The following is a 23,400-nucleotide window of genomic DNA, read 5'->3' on the forward strand; positions in this document are numbered from 1 at the left end:
TAACCAACAGCTTCTAACCAATCAGATTTGAGAATTCAACAGCACTGTGATATAATTGGATATAACACTTGCTGGCCATTTTATAGACACAGCTTCATGTGGGAATGCCTTTTATATGTACAGTTAAAAATTTTAGGTCAATTTGATTTCATCCGCAAGGTGTGTTAATTGATGTTTACCCTTAGTTAGTGTCAGTTTCCAACCACAGCACTGCTGCTAGCTGGAAATTTTTGATTTGTGGATTGTTTCTCAACCCAATATAGCCGGAAACACTGCTGCATCTGATACACCTGTGTACTAACATACCTGTGTCACTGCTAGTGTTGTTCACGAATGAATTGGCTCTCTGATGTGAACACTGAACGCCAAAGCGCATACATCCTACTTTCTTTCTTTACTTCTTTTTTTTTTTGTAGGTGTAGGGAATGTCATTACTCATTCAGTCCCTCATTCATTCATTTTTGACATGGCTGCACAGAAGGCAGCATTGTCACCTCACAGCTCCAGAGTTCGGTCCCGAGCTTAGGTGTCTGACTGTGCAGGGTTTCTGTACATGTTCTCCCCATGTCTCTGTGGGTTCGCTCTGCTTCTCTGGTTTCCTCCCACCTCCCAAAAACATGCATGTAGGTAGACTGGCTGTAGTAAATTGCTCCTAGGTGTGAATATGTGTGTGAGTGTGTGCATGGTATGTATTCCCACCTGGTTCCCAGTGTTCCCGGGACAGACAGATTTTAAACAAATGAAATATAGATATCTGCACAAATAGTCTGCAGATACTCCTTTACATTCATTTTATAAAATTCAGACATAGGATCCTTCCTAGGCCATTTCATTTCATTTCATTTTTAATAATAAAGTAATAATGTGCCACTACAATAATCAAGTTGTTTTCTGATCAAGCTGAAGTTTAACATATCTTATTTCCTCAAAGCAAATATCAATATTGGTCTTTTTGCCAGTATATATATCTAAATATTTTTAAAGTTTGCAGCTCAATTCAGAAAAGTGTTACCATGTGACAAAAAGGAGGAATCATTTCAGTGCTGTCAACTCCACGTGAAACCTCCCTGTGAAAGCCGAAGCGTGGGCTTTGGCTCCGCCTCCGGAAATGCGTCACAAGGTCAACAGACGCTCACACAGGCAACGCGACCAAGATGGCGGCCTCCTTGTGTCACTGTTACCAGGTGAGATTTTTTCTATTAAAGCTTTTGTTGAAGCGTCCTCAGAGGTGTGTATGATTCCTGAAAGTTTGTGCTCTGCCTGAGAAATATTACTTAATCATTTGTAAGGATGTAGCAGTGAAAATATACAAGCAGAGGTTATAGCTAGCTAGCATTAGCGTGTCATGCCGGTGAGCCCATTTTTATTTTAGGCCTTTTTCCGATATGCTTTGTGGGTTTTTTCTGTTTGCTTTGAGGCATTTTATGGTTTAATCTTTGGACTTTTTTGGGGCATGGGAGGAAATTCACAGTAGAGTGTGTTCATTGCTGTCGAGTACACTCATTGGCTACGTGCTAGTCTACTCGTTGCTCTGTGTGCTGCAGGCTGCCAGTAAATATTATTATACTGAAGTATTTATGATGTGTTTAGTGATTCTGGTGTTAATCTGTTTTTGGTGCTGTATTTTTTGTTATTCCTGTGTGCAGTTAGGGGTTGTGTGCCCTTCTGTCATCAATAGAGCATTTATAATGGATTTTAATAGGAGAAAAAATATACAGTGGATACTTAATATGGTATTTAGTGTAATAATAGTATAATATGGAATGTGTAATAAATAATATGCTGATACTTGAAGGAATGAAAGGTGCAGAACTGAGAAACACTGCTTACAACTTACTGCTATTTGCTTACCTACAGTATGCATGCTGTTACTGTTAAGATATGCTTTGTTCTTTGGGTCTGTTTAGTGTTTTTGAAGTTTCTCTCTCTCTCTGTTTTCAGCACTATGCCAGGAGGGGTTTAGTATTACTCACTACACGCACGTGTTTGTCCACATACAGCAGCTCCCATGTGCACAGGATATGTGGGTCTGTCACAAGTGCCTCACAGGTTTGAACTATCCTGAGGTTACACTTCTAAGAGCCACTTAGATATTTCCGTAAGGTTGCAGTGTAATCTTTGTGCTTTTGCAGGTACGGTATTTATCAGCAGACAGAGGAGGGCGAAAAGGCTTCATAGGTGAGTTTGTGGACACCTTGAAGCAGGAGCTGAACAAAAACAAGGAGATGAAGGAGAACATCAAGAAATTTCGCGAGGAGGCCAAGAAGCTGGAGGAATCTGAGGCACTTCAACAAGCTAGGCGGAAATATGTAAGTTCTTTCTTATAACATGCATCATGGTTATTAATTATGGAAGTCATTATGATTGATTTATAAGGGATAAATCACAGAGATAGGAGTGTGTTCATGACGTGGCACTCACACTGAAAATTCCGTGCGTTCTACATGTTGTAGTGCTTCTTTCGGCTGTTCCCGTTACATGGCACCGCAGCAGATCATTGGTCCGCATAAGTTTAATTTGGCACAATTTCATTTTATTTATTTATTTTTTTTGGCTTTCCTGATGCAACCATCCCCAATTTTATCCGGGCTTGGGACCGGCACTGGGAGTGCACTGTCTTGTGGAACCCCAGTATTTGGGGTTGGTTCCCTGGCAGGGAAACTAACCCGGGCTGCAGCAGTGAGAGCGCCGAGGCCTAACCACTAGTCTTCAAGGGACCCCCCCATGCATACTATGCATAATATATACACTTCTCATATATATATATATATATATATATATATATATATATATATATATATATATATATATATATATATATATATAATGTGTGTGTGTGTGTGTGTGTGAGAAAATACAGATTACTGCTTTCTATTAGTGCCACAACTAATCAACTACAAATGTCATTGCTCTTCACCAGAGTGTGTTGTTGACAAATTTTTTGAACTGTTCATATATAATTCTGGCATAATTCTACCTGCAGATATCCTGCTGCTAGTTAAGTACTTAAGGCTTCCGCATACTTAACGCGGAGGAGATGTCTGAGAGGGTTAAGGGAAGATTAAATCACCATTGCAAGCTTACTAGCGCGCATACTTTCTGCAGTTTTATATTGATTCGTGTTCGATTTGCTCCAGTACTGCAGGTGGCGCTATTAAAGTTTCATGAATTACAGTGACTAAGGTGAGTAAAGTTACAGGATGAACCTGTTTGTAAGGATCAGCCACAGGCTGGGTCGTGTAGCGTGTTTGTCCCTGGAGCTCGCCCAGCTGGCGTAAGCATGGCATGGGGAGAGAAGAATGTGCACAACATCTGTTTGCTGTGCATGTCATATTGTTTATGCAGTATGCCTGCCAAACATCAACTCTGCGTAATGTATGCTGAGGCCTTAAGTGTACACTGAGAAAAAAACTTTTATTAATTGTTTATATGACCAAAATAGTGTCTTCATACTAGTAACTTTTGTTTTTTTTTTCATATTAAATCATCTCTCTGTAGAAAACCATCGAGTCTGAAACAGTGAGGACTTCAGAGGTGCTGAAGAAGAAGCTGGGGACGCTGTCTGAGACGGTCAAAGAGGTAAGTGTACTTACACGGAGCATTTAGAAAGGATGCATGAGAATGTAATTAATGATAAAGTAATAAATACTGTCAAAAAAAGTTAGTCAACTGTATCTTTGTTGTCACTGGGGTGGCACCCTTTCGTATTTTTCCCTAGAAAGGTGCATATAGCATACCTTTTAAAGCTTTACTCTAAAAGGTCATTACAGTCCAATTAAAAACCTAAAATGATTTTCAAAGGTATGCATATATGCAAGTGTATTATCTCTCTTCATAAGATGTGCTGTGTTTACAGTGTATTGATGGTTGGTTGTATTATAAATAAACATCCTGTGTGTGTGTGTGTGTGTGTGTGTGTCCGTGTGCATGCCTGTAGGGTTTAGAAGAGGTCAGCCGCTCGGATATTGGAAAAAAAATCATGGAGGGAATGGAGGAAGCAGCAAAAACAGCCAAGCAGTCAGCAGAGACTGTCTCTAAGGGCGGAGAGAAGCTGGGAAAGACTGGAGCCTTTCGAGCAATCTCACAGGTCAGAATGAAGAGTTCTAAGCTTTATATTTCGAGCTTATTTTTGCTGTGAGCATCATGGAAGCATTCTACTTTGCTGCCCTTTTAGTCAGATGTGTTATAAACCCAGATGCTTATGTGTGTGATGCTCCTCAGGGTATGGAGAGCGTAAAAAAGGAGATCGGGGATATTGGTCATAGCGGACCTTACAGAGCACCCACTAGGTTACGGAAGAGAAGTGACTTCTCACCTAAAGCAGCAGAGACCGAAGCCAAAGTCTTTGATGCTAATGAGTAAGATTGAATGAATTTGTTCTTCCTCTTCACCACTTGTGTTTATTTGTAGTCAGGACTGAATGACTTTTGGGCGAGTGACTTGCTATCTCTCTCTGTGTGTGTTGAAGGTGGAGGTATCTCCACAGGAATATCTAACAGTTTTGATTGATCTTGTGGGGACATTTGGCTGGTTTCCACAAGGAAAACTGCTTTTATTTACCAAACTAAGGTTTCCATTTGATTATTGAGGTTTAATGTAGGGTTGGAATTAGGTATAGCGTATCATTAACTAATGATGATACTGCATTAATAATTACATCAATAGAAGGTCCTCATAAGGATAGTATGAGAAATGTATGTGTGTCTGTGTGTGTTTTCAGGGAGGCAACAGGTGTCGTGCTTCACAAGGACTCAAAATGGTACCAGCAGTGGAAGGACTTCAAGGACAATAATGTGGTTTTTAACAGTAAGTCTCTTCTCTGTCGTTGTCTTGGAGGAAATGTGGAAAGTTCAGCAAGTTGCTCGATTGTTTGTTCAGCAGATGGCGCTGTAGCCTCAGCCGAACCCGTTGTGTCTTGAGTATTAGATGTGGTGCTAGATGAAAGTTAGCTTTTGAGCTGAGTATCATATTTTTGCCAAGTTTAATGCCAAGTATGAGGCTGTTAACCACCGTCAGCATAACCTATAATATATCCTCTTACATTTGCACTATTATAAACGATTTGTAAAGAGAGTTATGATCCATGAGAAGGGGTATTGGCCAAGAAGTATGAGGCTGTTAACAGAAGCCAATTAGGCCACATTGTGCTGTGGTTTGGGCCTTTTTGTAAAGGAACATATCTGCAAGAATACAATTTACAGTTTACAATACAGTTTAGCTGGGAAGCTAATGTAGCTAAGAATTAAGGAAAGCTTAGCATCGTTTAGCATCATGCAAACTACATGCTTGAATCATCACATACTCACTTCAATCCGTGTTGAGTTGTTCAGTATGTCAAACAGACTTACAAACATGGTTCCTGATACTATATGATAGTTATCTATAAAAATTGACAAAATGTTGACAAAGAGCTAAATAAAGTTATTGCTCACACTCAGTTAAGAGACTTGTCCCAAAATCCGAATTGTATTTTTTTTCTTTTAATATCGACTGTTATTTTATGAAACTCTTTGTTTATGGTATTACTGAGCTAAATGTCTTTTAATTATCATACTGGCTTGTTGATTCTTTAAACCTTTTATTGTTTGTCTGCAGGATTCTTCGAAATGAAGATGAAATACGATGAGAGTGACAATGCCTTAATCAGAGCGTCTCGTGCCATCACGGATAAGATGACAGATCTTATAGGTAAAGTGGATCAGCACCTCGGCTACCTGTATTTTACAGACATCTCATAGTAAGAAATTTGAACTGGAAATAGGTTTCTTCATTTATATTCATATAATTGAAACTGATGAAATGGGGACAAAGAGCATTCTTGATCAGTATTCCATCTCTAATACTGTTGAAAAAAATGTGGGCCTATGAGTGTGTGACGCTGGCTGAACACCTAATGATTTATTTGGCCTTTATGGCTCCTTTTATGGTTTATGGACGTGCGTCAGACCCAGATAGCAGTGAGCAACAAGCAGAGTTCTGATTATTTTTAGTAAAAAGTCTGTATTAATACTTTTATGTGCATGTTTACAGGATACAAGTTTTTCCTGATTTGGTAGATTTTTGAAAAAGCTTACTGTAGTTTTAATGATGTTAATTGTAAGTGGATTTCAGAGCACACTGACAGCACAAACTAGCTGATGTCCTTAAGTCTCTGAGAATTAGGCGTGGCCCTGTTTTCTGCCAGTCCCAGTGAAGGGGACGTGGCCTCTGTCAAGTCCCAGTGAAGGAGATGTGGCCTCTGTGCCTGTCAGTGTCAGTGAAGGAGATGTGGCCTCTGTGCCTGTCAGTGTCAGTGAAGGAGATGTGGCCTCTGTGCCTGTCAGTGTCAGTGAAGGAGATGTGGCCTCTGTGCCTGTCAGTGTCAGTGAAGGAGATGTGGCCTGTGCCTGTCAGTGTCAGTGAAGGAGACGTGGCCTCTGTCAGTCCCAGTGAAGGAGACGTGGCCTCTGTGCCTGCTAGTCCCAGTGAAGGAGATGTGGCCTCTGTGCCTGTCAGTCCCAGTGAAGGGGATCTGGCCTCTGTGCCTGTCAGTCCCAGTGAAGGAGACGCGGCCTCTGTGCCTGTCAGTCCCAGTGAAGGAGACGCGGCCTCTGTGCCTGTCAGTCCCAGTGAAGGAGACGTGGCCTCTGTGCCTGTCAGTCCCAGTGAAGGAGACGTGGCCTCTGTGCCTGTCAGTCCCAGTGAAGGAGACGTGGCCTCTGTGCCTGTCAGTCCCAGTGAAGGAGACGTGGCCTCTGTCAGTCCCAGTGAAGGAGACGTGGCCTCTGTCAGTCCCAGTGAAGGAGACGTGGCCTCTGTCAGTCCCAGTGAAGGAGACGTGGCCTCTGTCAGTCCCAGTGAAGGAGACGTGGCCTCTGTCAGTCCCAGTGAAGGAGACGTGGCCTCTGTCAGTCCCAGTGAAGGAGACGTGGCCTCTGTCAGTCCCAGTGAAGGAGACGTGGCCTCTGTCAGTCCCAGTGAAGGAGACGTGGCCTCTGTCAGTCCCAGTGAAGGAGACGTGGCCTCTGTCAGTCCCAGTGAAGGAGACGTGGCCTCTGTCAGTCCCAGTGAAGGAGACGTGGCCTCTGTCAGTCCCAGTGAAGGAGACGTGGCCTCTGTCAGTCCCAGTGAAGGAGACGTGGCCTCTGTCAGTCCCAGTGAAGGAGACGTGGCCTCTGTCAGTCCCAGTGAAGGAGACGTGGCCTCTGTCAGTCCCAGTGAAGGAGACGTGGCCTCTGTCAGTCCCAGTGAAGGAGACGTGGCCTCTGTCAGTCCCAGTGAAGGAGACGTGGCCTCTGTCAGTCCCAGTGAAGGAGACGTGGCCTCTGTCAGTCCCAGTGAAGGAGACGTGGCCTCTGTCAGTCCCAGTGAAGGAGACGTGGCCTCTGTCAGTCCCAGTGAAGGAGACGTGGCCTCTGTCAGTCCCAGTGAAGGAGACGTGGCCTCTGTCAGTCCCAGTGAAGGAGACGTGGCCTCTGTCAGTCCCAGTGAAGGAGACGTGGCCTCTGTCAGTCCCAGTGAAGGAGACGTGGCCTCTGTCAGTCCCAGTGAAGGAGACGTGGCCTCTGTCAGTCCCAGTGAAGGAGACGTGGCCTCTGTCAGTCCCAGTGAAGGAGACGTGGCCTCTGTCAGTCCCAGTGAAGGAGACGTGGCCTCTGTCAGTCCCAGTGAAGGAGACGTGGCCTCTGTCAGTCCCAGTGAAGGAGACGTGGCCTCTGTCAGTCCCAGTGAAGGAGACGTGGCCTCTGTCAGTCCCAGTGAAGGAGACGTGGCCTCTGTCAGTCCCAGTGAAGGAGACGTGGCCTCTGTCAGTCCCAGTGAAGGAGACGTGGCCTCTGTCAGTCCCAGTGAAGGAGACGTGGCCTCTGTCAGTCCCAGTGAAGGAGACGTGGCCTCTGTCAGTCCCAGTGAAGGAGACGTGGCCTCTGTCAGTCCCAGTGAAGGAGACGTGGCCTCTGTCAGTCCCAGTGAAGGAGACGTGGCCTCTGTCAGTCCCAGTGAAGGAGACGTGGCCTCTGTGCCTGTCAGTCTCAGTGAAAGGGGAGTGGCCTCTGTGTTTATCAGTCTCAGCAAAGGAGGTGTGGACTCTGTGCCCATGAGTGCCAATGAAAGATGCTTGTCCACTGTGCCAGTCACCCACAATAAACTAGGTGTTGCTTCTGTGCCTATCAGTAAACAGGAGGTGTGTCTTATGGGCTGGCAGTACTAGTAGAGCAGGCATGGCTTCTGTGAAGGGGTGTGGTCTCTAAGCTGATCAGTCCTAATGAAAGAGGTGTGGCACCTCTGTGCCTGTCAGTCTCAGTGAGGGAGGTGTGTCCTCTGTGCCTGTCAGTCCCATTAAAGGAGGCATGGCCTGTCTGCCATCCATCCCAAAAACGGACTTGACCTCCGTCTGTCAGTCCCAGCAATGGAGGCATGGCCTCTGCGGCTGGAAGTCCAAATGAAGGAGGCGTGTTTTCTGCAATGGTCAGTCCTAAAAGAGTGGTGTGGCCTTTGTGCCTGTTAGTCTCAGTGAAGGGGTGAGAGCTCTTCTGCCTCTTAGTTTCAGTGTAGGAAGTGTGGTCCCAATAAAGGAGGGGTTGCTTCTGTCCCATAGTGTATCATCTCAGAACGACAGATTAATATTATATATAGTGGCCTGGAAGTTAATGACCAACATCTATAAATGTCTAAAATTAAACAAGATATTGTTGATCTTTGTTTCTTAATAGGTGGCTTGTTCTCCAAGACTGAGATGTCTGAAGTTCTCACAGAGATCTTGAAGGTAGACCCCAACTTTGATAAAGACTCATTTCTTAAACAATGTGAGAAGGACATCATTCCCAACGTCCTGGAGGTGCGTCATCAACACGTTTAACTGTAGCAAAGTGATATGTGCACTCGTGTGCCACTTTATACTCATTCTTCTTTCTGTTTTTTTTTTTTCAGGCTATGATTCAAGGAGAGCTTGAGGTCCTCAAGGATTGGTGCTATGAAGCTGTATGTGGACATAATTCAGTATTGACAAAGTGTTGTTTCGATGTGTTGCATTTTTCTTTTGATCAAGGTTTTTTTTTATTTGTTTTGAAATTATACAGAAAGAGCAAAGGTATACAAAACTGAACTCCCCCATCCCCCAAACACCAGACATAGCATAAGAATACTATACATGATCAGATGTAAACAAGAAACAAAGAAAATAATAATAAATAAACAATATGAAGTAAAAATAAATAATATTCCCCACCCCCTTTCTTTTACAATACCATATTGCTTGCTTTCATTTCTTCAACAAAAGTTAAGAAAGGTTGCCAGATTTTATAAAATGCCCCAGTAAACCCTCTAACTGTATGCCTAATTTTCTCCAGCTTTAGATGGTTACATGACTTCCCTTATCCAGTGGCTGAATGTCGGTGGAATAGGGTCTTTCCATTTAATCAGTATCAGTCTCCTAGACAGAAGGGAACTGAAGGCCAATATTTTAATTTTCCTTTTACTAAACCTAATGTTTTCCGGGGCCACACCAAACAAGGCAATAAATGGGGATGGCTCTACTATCTCTCCAAATAGCCCAGAGAAGGTCTCAAAGATATTGGTCCAGAACATGTAAAGTCTTGGACATGTCCAAAATATATGCAGCAGAGTTGCGGGATCCTGCCTGCATCTATCACATGTGGGATTTATGTCAACTTTAATCTTAGAGAGTCTGACTTTAGACCAATGTAAACGGTGTACGATGTGTTGCATTTAACATCAAATTTGTAATTAGTACTTCCTTAAATGACGAGATTCTTTGTTGCTTTGCTTTTGGTTTTGCAGACTTACAGCCAGTTGGCCCATCCAATCCAGCAAGCTAAAGCAATGGGACTGCAGTTTCACTCGAAGATTCTTGACATCGACAATGTAGATGTGAGCATAAAATTGACAATATACAGGAAAATATGTTACATTGCTTTTTCTCTGGTTTTTAAAGGGAGAGTTTTGTGCACTTTGATCAGGCCGTGAACTCAAATTCCCATAAAAGGATTTCATAAGTTAAAAAACAAACAAAAAAAATGATGTTGACTTTAAAGGTGTGTGCACACTACACAATTTCAAAATCTCACTGACCCTTTCGCACTACACGACTTTAAATATTATGAAACGAATTATGTGTCGGGCAAGTCCTGAACAAGTCATGAAACTGTGATGTATTTTTTCTGCCTGAAATCTGGTTTTGAGCTACTAGCAATACAGAACAGTCATTGCGGTATCATTAGAACAGTACCATTATTTTTTATTTTCCACAAACAGCACTTTATTGCACTTGTGTTCATTTTTATTCTGAAGACGTAAATCAGTTTGTAACAGCTAATGGAGCGTGGATGCAAAAGATAAATTCTTTCTTCTCAGGAAATGCAATTTGAAATCTAATTCAGTTGTGTGTGTCTCTCTCTCTCTCTCTCTGTGTGTGTGTGTGTGTGTGTGTGTGTGTGTGTGTGTGTGTGTGTGTGTGTGTGTGTGTGTGTGTGTGTGTGTGTGTGTAGCTGGCCATGGGGAAAATGATGGAACAAGGCCCTGTCCTCATCATCACCTTCCAGGCCCAGCTGGTTATGGTGATCCGTAACACCAAGGGCGAAGTGGTGGAGGGCGACCCGGTGAGTTCTGATGCAGACTGAGAGGGTGGGATTGTTTTCCCCTTTTCACTTTGTTGTTTTAGCTAAACCAGGGTTTATCCTGGAAGTCCCAGAGCAATGTTCAGGGCCTGTTAAGTACTCCACACTGCCCCCTAGCACAAGTGTTTGTAATGTACAAGTGTGTTGGCAGACACCTATGCGACAGTCAGTGCACATGCTCACAGATAAATAGACGCAGAAGTGTAAATCAGAAAAACAGAAAATAGAGCATTCTGAATATCACATATCATTGCTATGGTCGCTGATATGACTTTACCTACAGAAGCACTAAGCACCAGAAAATGTAGCCTTTGGCTAGGAGTTCAGGTCCCGGGAGCTAGACGTTCCAGTTCCAGGGTGCTATAATTTTCAGTTCCAGGTAGCTAGACATTCCAGTTATGGGAAGCTAGACATTCTGGGTCCAGGGACGTAGACATTCCAGTCTCAGGAGCTAGACCTTACAGTTAGCCAGACATTACAGTTATGGGAAGCTAGACGATCCTGTTCTGGGGAGGCAGACACTCCAGTTCCAGAGAGCACATCAGTTAAATGTAAAATCCAAATTTTTGGCTTTTTTTTCCCATTTTTGTCATTACAAATCAGCTTTTATTAGGCTAGTGATTTGGAGTGGAGCTGCTTTTGGTTAGAGTTGGATTAAGAAGCACATTTGCTGGGTCATTAATATGACATGAAGGCTTTCTGACAGCCTGTCGATGGGGTTTTGAATGTAGATGGAGTTGTTTATTAGAGCAGGCCACTGACTGAGACACAAGATAGGACGTTGAAGAAGACATTTGAGACTGTTAAGAGCCAAGATTAACATTCTGTGATTTAGACAGTAAAGGATTAATGTTTCTGCATGAAAATGCAGTCACTTAGCTAGGTCTGTTTCACCCAAACTACATTTTCTGGCAATTTCTCAAAACCACATCCAGTTTCTCAGACCTTCCGATGTGATTTAGGACGCAGTGTGACTTATTGTAATTTATAAACATGAACAAAACAAAACGGTATAAAGCTAAACACTGGAATGTTTTGGAGGTGGCAATCTTGAACACCCAAAACCTTTTTCTCAGATCTTGTCTCCCACAGTATGACAGTGTACTTCTTGAATGTTAATTTGTAAATACAGACACTCCCTGCTATTTCTGTTATTAATTTAACTTGATGATGTCAGCAAAGTAAGTATATGACATTTTATTTGTGGAACAGATTGTTGGTCAGAATGACTTCCATTATGTGTTGGCTAATCATAGTTTCAGAAGTAAAATTCAGACAGGCTGATTGAGTACATTTGCAATAATTGGCCAAATGTAGAGATTGGATTTTTATGAGTTATCCCTTCATAAAAAGGCCAGTCCCTGTCTTTCTCTCTCTCTCTGAAAATATTGTTTTCTGCCTAATATCAGACCTGCTTTATACAGTCTGCATATTTTATGATGTGTAACAAGGCTTCATTAACGTCTATACGTGTCTGTGTGTCTGTGTCTGTCTGTGTGACTTCTGGTCCTTAGGAGAAAGTCCTCAGGATGATGTATGTTTGGGCTTTGTGTCGAGACCAGGAGGAGTTCAACCCCTACGCTGCCTGGAGGCTGCTGGACATCTCAGCCTCGAGCACGGAGCAGGTCCTCTGAGGCCCAGGATGGAAGGAAGTGGCTGTGCACACACAATCCACCGTGTGACACTTTCTCTGAAGCATGACTGTACTACATGGGCCGTGTCGTATCACTGGACCTGAGAATGATGTCACATGGTTGGATGCATGTGTGACACTCAGCTGATTGTGTTGCATTTCTGCTGCAGATTTGTGTTCATTTCCTCCCTACACAGTAGGGTCTGTGGTAAAGCAGTGCCATTTATATCAAATAATGACCTTAAAGGGATAGTTTACCCGGATATGCTAACACGGCTATCAGCCAGTGGAAAAGCTCAAAAGCCAACATAACTTTAAAGTCCACCGATTATTAGCTACATTAGCATTTTTGCCCAGACTATATCTTTAATGGCTAAGATTTGTATAATGTAATCATTCCCGAAAGTTTAATGTCAAATAAAGTATAACTGTAAGAACGTATTTGCTTTTAATCACATTTAAAAATGTGGCAAATGTTTGCAAGACTATTCCTTAAACAGGAAATTCTACATCTTGGCAAATAACATCATTTTTCAGTTTTTTAAGATACAGTGTGTAATAGAGTTTTAAAGTGAAGTCAGCTTAACCCTGTAATTAAAAAAACAATCAGGAATGAAATTCTGCTTTTGCCAAGGCATAAACTCACACATCAAAAATGGAGCTTTTAAATAAATTAGAAAAGAGTTGGAATGTGTAAATGAAGTCTATTGTGAATGTTCAAAATAAACACAAATATACTTAAAGGAAACATTTTGTCAGATTGAAATTTAGCAAGGATATGTTTTGTGTTGGAAGTTTGCTTGTTATGCGCTATAAGCCTAATGTAGCTAACAATTAAGGGAAGCTTATAGACACCAGTTTAGCATTAGTGAAAACTGAACGCCTAAATAATCACACACACACATTTCGAAAGACAGCGTGATTGAGACATGGTCTCTGTCTGTCATTGAAGAAGGCGTGGCCTCTATGCCTGTCAGTCTCAGCAAAGGAGGCGTGGCCTCTGCCTGTCAGTCTCGCTGAAGGCGGAGTGGCCTGTAGCACCTTTGTTCTACTAAAATTGATTTGTTTACTGAATCACACTGAACCTGCTCTAAATCATATACTAAATTGTTGGCTACTTCAAATATATTTGATCATTAATCATGTACAGTGTGTATTATATCATCTCAAAAAAGCAGGTACACACTATAGCATGAGAATGGGGGTTGGCTAACACAGATATGGTTAGATTTATATTCCAGCACTGAAAAAAATGATGAACAAGCGCATGCATTCATCCATCGCTGAGCTCGGCTATTTCAGGCCTGTCTGCGGTGATAAATCCCCCTGCTGAGGCTCACAGCTCCTCAACACCCATATCCCTCAATATGATTCTCGTGGGTGCCAGCGAATACAACACACCTCCACAGCCTCCGCCTGCCTGAAACCATATACAATTGTGTTCAATTGTATTAACACCAATACATTTAGCCTAGAAAACAGCAACTCTGACGCTCTGCAAGCATAAAATCTGTGCAATCTCATGAATATTTCCTTCATTAACAGAATTAGAACAGGTCATTCCTCACTACTTCTCAGAGGCGTGAGACTCGGCAAGAGCAAGCTTTAGAATAAATCTCTGATGTTTCCACAAATGACCAACAGAGTGAAGAGACATGCAGGAACACAGAGGTGGCAGATTAGAGACACTTTGCACAGGTGTGTACAGAGACTGTGGCTGTGTGTTTGCATGCAGGAGCCTCATGAGCATCATGAGGTTCTTCGATGGTTGCCAAAAGTCGTGTAAGAATCCAGAAGCGAGCTCAAGCCAGAATTAAATCTGTGATCGCCCCAGACACAGACACGCCATCTCTATTACTAAAAGCCATAAGGCATTCTTTATGAGAATCTATAATTCTGTCCTGGAAGGAAGCGATGGCTAATTCGGTTAGTATTGATCACTGAGTCTTTTGCCGGCTTGACAATGTCCCGATTGTGGTTTTCAAGAGAACACTTTGTCACCAGATTTAACGTAGATGCAGACATGCCTCGGTCGTGCTCCAAACCAGCATAAATCACAGCCTCAGCCCAAGCTCTCTGGTGGCAAACTGAAGTTCCTGCTTCAAAACCAGCACAAATGGCTTCTTAACAAAACAATTTGGCTAAATATCACTGAATCAGTGTCCCTTTACTCAGATGTAGCAGTAGTCAAGACTTTGGGTGTATACATTTATTTCTTAAGCAGTTACTTTTAGCAATCTGAAAATGATTATTTTTCAATAATAGCATGTCACAACTGTTTTATTCCTCTTATACCACAGCAATTTGCCAATCAGTTTTTTATTTATTAAATACTGACTTTTTACCCTTTTATTGTTACATTTAATGTTGTGTAAAGTTCACGAGACAAGTTAGTGTCTGTGCCAGTTAGGTCATTCCTTCATGAGCCTCTTTTTTTATTCTCTGTTCAAGTTAATGAGACAAAAAACACAGCTTGTCATGCTTTCCAAGAAATCAGAAAAATTCTGTCCTGAAGACTTTCCTGTGGCAGATAACTTACTGATACACAAAGCTGACAGTGAAGACTCCTTCCATAAACGTTAAACATCCCCATACAGAAACTTTCACCATAGCAATGATTATACATTTTTCTTTGTTAAATAACAACACATTTTTATTATTAGCTTTAGATTATGTAGATCCACCATAAAAGTCCTTGTAAGTTGTTGCTATACAATCTATAACGTGTTAGAACGAGTGCATTAATACAAACCCGTGATTTGAATTACAGCCGGCACGTCTGTCAGAGCTGCTGCTAAAGAAAATTAATCAACAGCTTCTGAGCAATCAGATTCGAGATTTCAACAGTGCTGTGGTATAAAATCTAAGGAATGAAATCAAATCGTCTGAACAAAAAACAAAAACAAACAAAAAAAAAAGTGCACCCGTGTTGTCCAAGATGGCTTCCTGGATAATGTTACAAAATGCAGCTGCACTGTGAAGTTTAGTTTATAGTTTAGTTGATGTGTTTATGGATCAGAAGAATTCACACTAACTGCATATCTAAGAGACATCACTGAAGAACAGGATGCATCTTTAGCCAGAAATATACATTTTGAATGAAATAAAGTTTCATTACTTGTTAACTACATTAGCCTCATAGTTCCAGTGCAAAACTAAAGAAGCAAATATTGGACACTAAACATGATGTGGCTGACTGGCTATATTTGAGGAGGGATTGGGTCAGTTTGATTTCGTTTTTTTTCCCGTGCTGAACTGTTCCTTTAAGTCATCCAAGTGAATCACCAAACAATGAAACCTCTTCATAAGTGTCTGAAATGATAGCAGTGAAATCAAACAGCATTAGACGTTTATGTCTTCATTGTGTCAGTGAAAACATCAGCTATAAACTTAGCACCTTAGCAACAGGAAAATCCTAGTTTTCCATTTGTGACATTACAGATTTCACCTCCTGTCGCTCATAGCTCCAGTGACACGCTTGAAGTAGTGGATGAATTAGCATGCTTACACTCATAAAATCTTCCTAGCACGAAATTACAGCTTTATACTCTTTGAAATATTGATGTTTAAGTGTCAGAGTGCTGTATTAGGGTGTAAATCCTCTCGACTCTACATGGCCTGCCTCAGGAGTGCAGTGAAACAGGCTGAGCTCAGCTGCACAGCACAATTTCCCATCAGTCATCTCTCACGCAGCATGTTAACATGTCCATCGTCTCCCACACTCTTTCAGCTCCCAGCATCTGCGCTGCCTCGGTTCTCACCCTTGATTGTTGCTCGTCTGTACATCTAAAGCAGTTCAGCTGGTATAGATTTCACTAATAAGGATTTTTGTGTGTATTTTTCAAGATGCTTTGTCAGATATTAGTTTTGTTTGCAAATCATATATAATAAAAACAAAAAATTCTTTATTTATGTAGCACTTTTACACTGTGCTTTACAAAGAAGATTAAAGTATTAATGATAAGCACATCAATAAAACCATTAACAAAATAACTTTTATAAAAAATTATCCAAATCACGAAAAAAAAAACCAATATTTATCAATAAATCAGGCTAAACACGCTACTAAGTTATGCTTTTAATATGGATTTATTTCAATTTAATATTATCCAGAATTTTTTAGAGTTTAATAAAACACATATCCAAAAATTACATACAGGTACACACAAGTATAAAGTAGTCTTTTGTCTATATTTCATTATATTGTTACCTAATTTTATCTTTTCTGAAGCATGATGAGTCTGAGGCTCTGCAGCCAAGAAAGAGGGCGCCAACATTTTTCAACCCACGACAAATCACAAGGAAGATGCCAAAGCAAGTGTGGATGGTGGGCATCTGTTCTGTTTTGTACTTTGCCACAAAGTCTGAAGCACACAATTATATAGGACATCTTTGTATGCTATAGCGTTATGATTTCCCTTCACTGGAACTAAGGGGACCAAAGAAAAGCTTGTTAGCTAAGTTTGATTTCCACACACACACACACACACACCCACACACACACTGAATTTCACACTTTGATCAAGTTGTTGTTTAGCTACATGCTGTAATGAAATCTTTATTATGGCATTCATTATACATGCATGGCTGTAGGGGACAGAATGTTTCCAAATTACTGCTAGGAAAAATATGATTCTTGTTGTCCAATATGGCTGCCCTGAAAACAGCTCATTAAGCTAAATGCTCAAGTTTTCCTCAGATTGATACTTGTTCATGTGAAATCAATGAGGAACTGAATGTGGTATGAGGTAGATACTTACAGAAAGGATTTTGGGTGAATTTGACTTCAAATATTTAACATATTCAGTGAAAAACTAAAAAAAAAAAAAAAAGAAAACAGGACAGAAACATGCCTTTGCATGCCTTTGTATAGCATAGTGTGCTTGAGTTGTGCAACGGGTATTTCATTTTTTTTTTTTTCAGGGACAATTAGACAGGATGCAACTTCTAATTGCCCTTGATGTCTTGCTAAAAGTAGAGTGCATGCCCTATCCTATTCTCAAACTGACACGTCACTCAAAGAAGCAGTGTCTTAGCACTGATCTGAGAGAAGCATGCCAATGTTCTTGGTTAAGACTGAGCTTCGAGTGAGAGAGCTTGCACTGTGCGTGCCATATTACATGGCAGTATCATGTGTACGCTGCTGAAAGAACGTCTCATTAGCATGTGGAGAGTGACAGTTTGTCCATGGGCTGTCTAGTGTAATAAATAGCCGTATTAAAGTGCAATGCTGCTGCTCTGAGCCGTGGCTTACTCCCGTATGAAATGGGCAGCATGGTGCAACAAGGCTGCTGCGTAGTGATGGATGAGCCCTACACCTCCGTTAAGCATTTAAAGAAGAACAGGAGGGGGAGTGAGAGAGATGGAGAGATTTAGGAAGACGGCCAAGCTTTTGATCAAATATGAAAAGGCAGGAAATTAAACCATGGACAAAAATATAGAAATCATCCCTCGTGGGTTTTTTTCCCTCTATACCGATGACTGATTAAAAGAACAGAACCCATTTAAATTTTTAACGGAGTAGTCCAGTCCTGATCTGTGGATTAAGGACAGAACAGGGTATGGTCTGCATATGGCAAAGAGACACAGCTGTCAGAAGAGGGAGATTCTGGTATTATGGCATATCAGAAAATCCAGGAGAGTTTACACATGAGGAGAAAAATCAACAGAGAATGTAAAATGTTACAAAATAAATGGTATTCGTATAGTGAAAAGAAATGTGTGTGTCTTTTTTCCAGAGACAGCAATTTAGTGTTTGATACATTTAAAGAAATCAACAAATGAATGTGATTTTGATGCTTCAGGCACAGCAGCCACGCCCCCTTCAGTGGTACATTTTACATGGATGTACACTATACAGCCAAAGGTTTGTGGACACCTGACAATGTTGGCTTATACAATACATATACAGTATATTCAGAAAGGGTTTTTTCACATTTTATGTTGCAGACCTATGCTAAAATGCTTTAAATTATTTTTTCCACATCATCTACACTCCATACCCCATAATTACTAAGCAAAAACCAGATTTGTGATAACTTTGCAAAGAATACTTAAATATTACACTGGCATACGGATTCAGAACCTTTGCTACGACACTTGAAATAGTTACATTTAATGTTGTGTAAAGTTCATGAGACAAGTTAGTGCCTGTAGCAGTTTTTTCTTCAATGTCAGAAGGCATATTCACTGGTTGCAATTCATTTTCAAATATATACATTTTAATTATCCTAATTATTTGCGTCAGTATCTGATATTATATTCTTCTTCATATCACTTAAGACACTCTGTTAATTATTTTTTTCTGACTCCTTTAGTTAAGAAAGTGTTTGGGGAAAAAGGCATTTAGGTATAAGGCTCCAGTAGATAATTTACCGTTAAATGTACGATCTTTGACTTCATTTTATATGTTCAAAAAAGGTTTGTTTTCTTGTTTTGAAACTTCTTGTAATTGTTTTAGATGAAATATCTGTGTTTATATTTATATATGCTAGGTAAATATAAATATAAATAATATAAATATAATTATTAATACTTCATGTGTTAATATTGTAGTAGGGTGTGTTGTTTTGTTGTTTTGATTGTTGTTGTTTGTTCTGTGTTATGTTTTTTGGATTCTTGTGTAATAGGAACCCCTTGAAAACAAGATGATGCATCTCAAGGGGTTTAACCCAAAGAATAAAATTTGTTACAATGTGATATTTCAGTTTTTTCTTTATATTTCAGTATTTTCTTTATTTCAGTCTTTTCTTTATTCTTAATAAATTTGCAAAATTATCACAAACCTGGTTTTTGCTGTGTCATTATGGGGTATGGAGTGTAAAAACAAAAATTAAAGCATTGTAGCATAACACTGCAATATATATATATATATATATATATATATATATATATATATATATATATATATATATATATATATATATATTTGAAGACAGACAGTGACTCAGCTATTCGGACAGCCAGGGGAAGTTCATTCCACCACCTGCAGAGAAGAGACAGAGAAGAGGCTGCTAGAGGCTCAAAGGGAGCGTGGTCCAGAGCAGGGTGTGATAAGTGCCTTAAGGTAGGTGAGTGCTGGTCCATTTTTGACTTTGTAGGCAAGCATTAGTGTTTTAAATCTGATGCAGACAGCTACAGGAAGCCAGTGGAGGGAGTGTAGCAATGGGGTGGTGTGGGAGAACTTCAGGAAGTTGAAAACAAGTTGTGCAGCTGCATTATGGTACTGACAGGAACTGAGACCATGCCTCCTTCACTTTGGACTGACAAGTACAGAGACCACGTCTCCTTCATTAATATCAACAGAAACAGACATCAGACGCCTTCAAACATCCCCCTTTAAACATCCATTCAGGTCACTGCACCACTCCATTCTTCTATTAAAGGAAGAAATTCTCTATAAGAAGATTTATGAAAATATTTGTTTCAGTGCAGTTGTAAAGGAATAGTTTGAAACAAATTTACACAATTTACACAATTTTCTCTTTACTCCACATATAGTCTATCAGTCCAGACATGTTGGTTGCCTGACATTTTGCCTGACACTTCTTTAGTTTTCTATGAGAACTACAAGGCTAATGTGGCTAACAAGTAATGGAAGTCTATCTCACCCAAAATCATTTCTGTAAAATGTCTGCCTCAAACCACATCCAGATTTTTTTTTTGTGGCTTATGAATTGAGTCATTTGAATCAAGTAGTTACAGCTGTGTGTATGGGGAAAGGATTTTGGGTGATATAGATTATTAGCTACATTAGCCTCACAACTCTAGTGCATCAGACATACTGTATCTTGCCTGATTATTACATTTGAAGTAACAGAAAAATGTGTAAATTTGATTTTCTGTCCCTTTAAGCTTAATTCTTTTAACCAGCAACTGATAGAGTAGATATGGACTTTTCCATAAAACACTGATTGTATGTCTTGCTTGCAAAAGTCCAAGATTTAAAGCTTCAGGGAGCAAGGTGGAAAAGACATCAATTTTGCCCATTCAGCGATCTTAACTCCTGCATTTTGTGATAATAATCTAAGTACCTCTTTCCAAATGGTTTTTATGTTTTGCCAATCCCATAGGACTGAAATAGTCCTGTTGTATTGTTGATTAATTTTCTTTAACAGCACCTCTGAGAGTAGTTCTGGCAGCAAGGCAAATCACAGGCTTATATTAATATTGTGCTTTTCTAATATGTTTCTATAGTTACAACTTACACAGGGGCTTGTATAGATGACGCACCATGTAATCTCACACAATTGTTGATATAGCAAAGTTTTTGTAAGGAGATGTTTATTTAACATTTGTGAAAGGGTCTCCAGTGTTAGTGCTTTGTAACAGTCAGCGGTACAGCTGTTAAAGTTTTCCACCATGGGGAATTTCTAAAGGACAGAGGAGTTTACCAACATAAACAGAGCTAAATAAAATGGTCAGTGACACCAGTGATGAAGTAGGTTACTCATTTTGGTATCAGTATCAGTACTGGCATTGTACACAGTCATTCTGAATGCAGCCCTACTGAAGACCTAATTTGAAATAAATAAAATTTTGAAAATATTATACTTTTTTTTGTATAAAGTATGTATGTATGTTTTATTTGTTTTGTTGCAGCATTTTTATGACTATTTGTGGCATATTGCATAAGAGCCTCATAAGTATTATGTGTGTACATATATATATATATATATATATATATATAATATGTGTGTGTGTGTGTGTGTGTGTATGTATGTATATATATGTACATACACACACACATAATGTTCATGTGTCTGCAGTGATGGGAGATTGACTCTCACACCCAGAGGCTTCACTGTGGCTGCGATCCATTCATGTAGAAATCATTCTAAATGTGGACGACTTAATGATTAATGCAGTGTGATTAAAAGAGGCCTCATCCCTAAGAAATGCTGCTTAATTTGGCCGCTACAATTAACCGTGCCCCTCCCTTTTCCCATAAGTAACATCATTTTTTATTTATGCGCTCTGGGTCAGTAAGGCTTCATTTCAAACCAACTGTAATTACACTGGAAATGGCATTTCATTAGTTAACTGTCATTTTAACTTTGGAGGATAAATGACTTCCAGGCTGTTCTAATATCTAATGTTCTAAAACCTTATGAACAGCAAAATCTTCAGTATTGAATTAACTCTTTGCATGCTCATTTGTGAATTTACAGAGTTTATAGAAACAGTAATTTATGATTTTTTAAAAATTATTTTTTAAGCTTTGCTATGCTTTTAACTTTACTATTACTTAATATTTTCAACAGGCTTTGTTTTGGTCCCCTATCTTAAGGGCCTTTTATCTATTTATCAATCTATCAATCTATCTGTATATCTACAGTGTATATATATATATATATATATATATATATATATATATACATATATATATATATATATTTAAAAAAGACATTTAAAATTAAAAACTTAAAATTTAAAAATTTATCATTCAGAGGTGATAGTACAATATCGTCACTGCACTTCCTGTAAAATCAATAGAGAAACTGGACATCATTCTTTATTCATTTTAATTCACTCCAGTTCACAATAGTTTGCTATTTGTGATTCAGGTGTTATGACCGAGGGTCAGGGATTTATAATAATGAATAAAAAAATCAAACTGCATTTGTTTGGATTATTTTTTTTATTTTAAATAGGGGAGATTAGCTGAGCAGGCTGAAATAAACCAAATCTGACTAGGAGGCATACCTAACCTATGCAAAATTTAAAAAGTAAAAAACAGGAGAATAGTGTTGTGGAGCACAGGTGAGATGAAGAATCGGTCTGCACAGGTAGGAATGTGGCGTATCATCACATAGAACGAGAAAACTGGAATCAGCCAATCAGGAGCAGGAGGCAGGAACAAGCCATGTGGACCGAAAAGGCAAGTAATTTCACTACAAACGAAGGCCGTGACCCAGGTTACTACATTTCCTTAATAGCAGGGATGAATGGTTACTGCCAAAAATACCATTAAAGAATATGTCGATTATGTAGCCCAATTTATTACCACTCATAATGGATCTGCTGCTGAGATATAATATTAAAAATGCACAGATTTTCTTGAGAGAAGTCACTTCGTATGTTACGTGACCAGCATGCAGACAAGTTCTGTAAAATGTATGATCATCTCCAAAACAATAGGCAAAATGACTATATCGCATTCACTGCCTGTAAAAAAGTTTTTGAACATCTGGAGTTTCACATGTTTTATTACAGGTTTTATTACAGAATATTATTGCCACAGACCGAACACAGAGATACAGAATAGCAATTAAATACGGAAAGCTAAATCTTTGTGGAACTTATTAACTACTCTAAATGAGCATGTTATTAAAGACAGGCGCAGTTGGAGGGTAAAGCCCTAAAGACTATAGACAAAAGACTACAGTACTAACTATAAAACATAAATATGTGGTGAGCCTAAAAAGTATAATTAGAGTGATAAAGATTGTGGCCTTTTATGACTGGATTAGATCTAGAATGTTCCAATAAATTAAAGTAATTTCTAGCATTTCTAGCGTTTATTTAATAAGAAACATTTCTCCATTCATGTATACCTATTCCTTTGTTAGATTTTCAAATTTTAGAACATTTCAATTAGATCTTTTAAACAAAAATCCTAAAATACATGTTGTTTACTAGCAGTGTAAATATTAAATATTTTAAACACAATGATTTTAATTTTCCACTCATACATTTGGCAAAATAACTTAGGTTTAGCTTTCCTCTAAAAAGAAAAACGTTTCTCAAAGGAACTTATATTTCATATGACAGCATGTAATATCAAAGTGTATGTGGTGACCTGTTGACAGCACTAGAAAAATCAATCTATCCATCATTCATCCTTCACTATGGCAAAAACAGTCAGACAGTGAGGTAATAGATAAATATATACAGTTAAAAATACAGTAAAAAGTACAATCAGCCATAATAAAAATTGCTAATACTTTCAAAATATTATAATAATTCTGTTTTTTTATTTATTTAAAAAACCTTTTAAAATATGATTCATAATGCATGGTAATTTTAGTTAATAAACGTGCTTTTTTCATGTTATAGTGCAGACATTAGGAACAGTTTCTTCATAATCTGGATCCAACATTTGATTTCACGGACAATAATAATGTGATCAGCTTTGTATGTTTGTGTTAGTGC

General features: G+C 39.5%; 1 protein-coding gene across 1 annotated transcript; it reads left to right on the top strand.

The window, feature by feature from the left end:
* The first annotated feature begins 1,043 nt into the window (after nt 1-1,043).
* Nucleotides 1,044-12,994, top strand: timm44 (translocase of inner mitochondrial membrane 44 homolog (yeast)). Its single transcript, XM_026940367.3, has 13 exons — nt 1,044-1,184; nt 1,942-2,049; nt 2,133-2,309; nt 3,499-3,579; nt 3,938-4,087; nt 4,222-4,358; nt 4,721-4,806; nt 5,596-5,688; nt 8,691-8,815; nt 8,908-8,958; nt 9,778-9,867; nt 10,485-10,595; nt 12,128-12,994. The coding sequence occupies exons 1-13, from the start codon at nt 1,155-1,157 to the stop codon at nt 12,245-12,247; spliced, it is 1,359 nt and encodes a 452-aa protein (XP_026796168.1). The 5' UTR covers nt 1,044-1,154; the 3' UTR covers nt 12,248-12,994.
* The last annotated feature ends 10,406 nt before the right edge of the window (nt 12,995-23,400 follow it).

This window comes from Pangasianodon hypophthalmus, chromosome 11 (assembly GCF_027358585.1).
Source record: "Pangasianodon hypophthalmus isolate fPanHyp1 chromosome 11, fPanHyp1.pri, whole genome shotgun sequence".
NCBI classification, from domain to species: Eukaryota; Metazoa; Chordata; class Actinopteri; order Siluriformes; family Pangasiidae; genus Pangasianodon; species Pangasianodon hypophthalmus.

Excerpts from the sequence above, each read along its gene's own strand:
- timm44 (XM_026940367.3), top strand. The coding sequence starts at position 1,155 with ATGGCGGCCTCCTTGTGTCACTGTTACCAG. Across the intron at positions 4,088-4,221 it reads CCTTTCGAGCAATCTCACAG|GGTATGGAGAGCGTAAAAAA; the intron begins GTCAGAATGAAG and ends GATGCTCCTCAG. Across the intron at positions 4,359-4,720 it reads AAAGTCTTTGATGCTAATGA|GGAGGCAACAGGTGTCGTGC; the intron begins GTAAGATTGAAT and ends GTGTGTTTTCAG.